Below are 1,538 nucleotides of genomic sequence, written 5' to 3'. Positions count from 1 at the left end.
CACCTGCTCCAGGTGTGCCTCTAAGGCTCACTGCGGCACCTTAAAGGTCAACCCTGGCAGAGAGCAGGCTAGGCCATTAGTCATTTCCTACACATCTCATCTCGGCTAAACCAGGGATGCTTTAAAAAGCCCTTCACCTAACTCGTTGTCATGACTGGTCCTGGGCATGAGAAGGTCGGCATTTTAGCAGCAATCAAAGTCAAAGATGTTTCTTATCCCAATGAAAGGAGGGAATAAAATAGCCCAAACAACTAAATCATTAAAAGTATTGTTGATGTCTTATGATTCCCCCACAGAAGAGTAGAATTAAGAGAAGAAAACAAGTATGGCTCTGCAGGGCTCTGATACCTAACCCTCATCTCTGAATGGGTAAACAATCATAACGACGGATCAGGTCAATTTTGTCGCAGTGCAGTGACGTCTCACCTTGTGTACACAAACAAGGTCCCCTCCACGTCGGTCTTCTCCTTTAGGGATAAAAACAACTTTTCAGAACACAACTGTCACAGAAAAAGTTTGCTTATCTCCTTTTAGACACAAGACATTCAGCTTGACATCACGATTCTTAACTAAAGCATATCACTTGGACAAAGTTAAATATTCTACTGCTATTAAAAAGTTCCACAAGCACTTGTAGTTCAATGTAATACCAAGTCTCGACAGGCTAACGTTACGGTCAATCGCAGCCATGCTTGCTGGCTACTTCGCCTTCCTGCAAGTGACACAATGTTCAAATGACTTACTTTAAAGCACTACAGACAAATAAACTAACTACAATAACTAACTGAATAACTACCAACCACCTTATAGAGTGATTATAACAGACAGTGATGAAAGTGCTTGCTAAAAAGCTAAGCTAGGGCTCTCGCTAGAAAAGCGCGCGACTACATATACTTTGGCTAACGTTACCAAGGATAGCTGGCTAGCCAGCTTTTAGCTTCAGTAACTTACCCATTCATTTGTTTTACTGTTGAAAGTGTACAGCGCAACTTGACTCGCTACGTCCACTATGTTGTTGATATAGGGGTCTTGTCTTTGTAAAGCGGCGAGACTGATGTCTAACCCCTTTGCTGTGAGACAGCTGCCCCCAGTTATATTCATAGTCATTATTGCTCAAAGATTCGCAAGCTAGCTAACTTTTAGCCTTTCAGCTGAATGCTGAGCCAGCTAGCTAGCTACTTAGCTAGTCAACGACGAGAGCTCAGTTTCTTAGCCCGTTGAAAGGAGGGAATAATTAAAAATAGTACAAACAACTAAATCACTAAAAGTATTGCCGATGTCTTATAGATTCCCACAGAAGAGTAAAATTAAGAGAAGTAAATAAAACAACGGGACTCGGGACACCAACTAACTATTGGCTAAGCTAACTGGACTCTTGACAGGAGCCATGTTTGCTCTGGCTGATTGTAAACAGTAAGGCATTACCAGCTGCTGTATGAACACGTGATACAGGATTAGCGATCGCTCTAGAAACACCCTCGCACGCAAATAGCCTGTCTGTAGGATACGGGAAGAAACTGTTTCATTTATATAAATAA

At 42.0% G+C, this 1,538-nt stretch overlaps 1 protein-coding gene across 1 annotated transcript in view; it reads right to left on the bottom strand.

Moving 5' to 3' along the window:
- Positions 1-1,333, bottom strand: part of dcp1b (decapping mRNA 1B) — a 24,362-nt gene extending 23,029 nt beyond the window's left edge. The window contains 2 exon segments of the mRNA XM_080851338.1: positions 427-467; positions 952-1,333. Of these exon segments, the coding sequence (XP_080707464.1) occupies positions 427-467; positions 952-1,107 (197 nt within the window). The 5' untranslated portion in view covers positions 1,108-1,333.
- Between the last annotated feature and the right edge of the window lie 205 nt (positions 1,334-1,538).

Source organism: Sprattus sprattus, assembly GCF_963457725.1.
Source record: "Sprattus sprattus genome assembly, chromosome: 14".
NCBI lineage: Eukaryota > Metazoa > Chordata > Actinopteri > Clupeiformes > Clupeidae > Sprattus > Sprattus sprattus.
The sequence above is the reverse complement of the archived record's forward strand: the minus strand, read 5'-3'. Positions and strand labels throughout refer to the sequence as shown.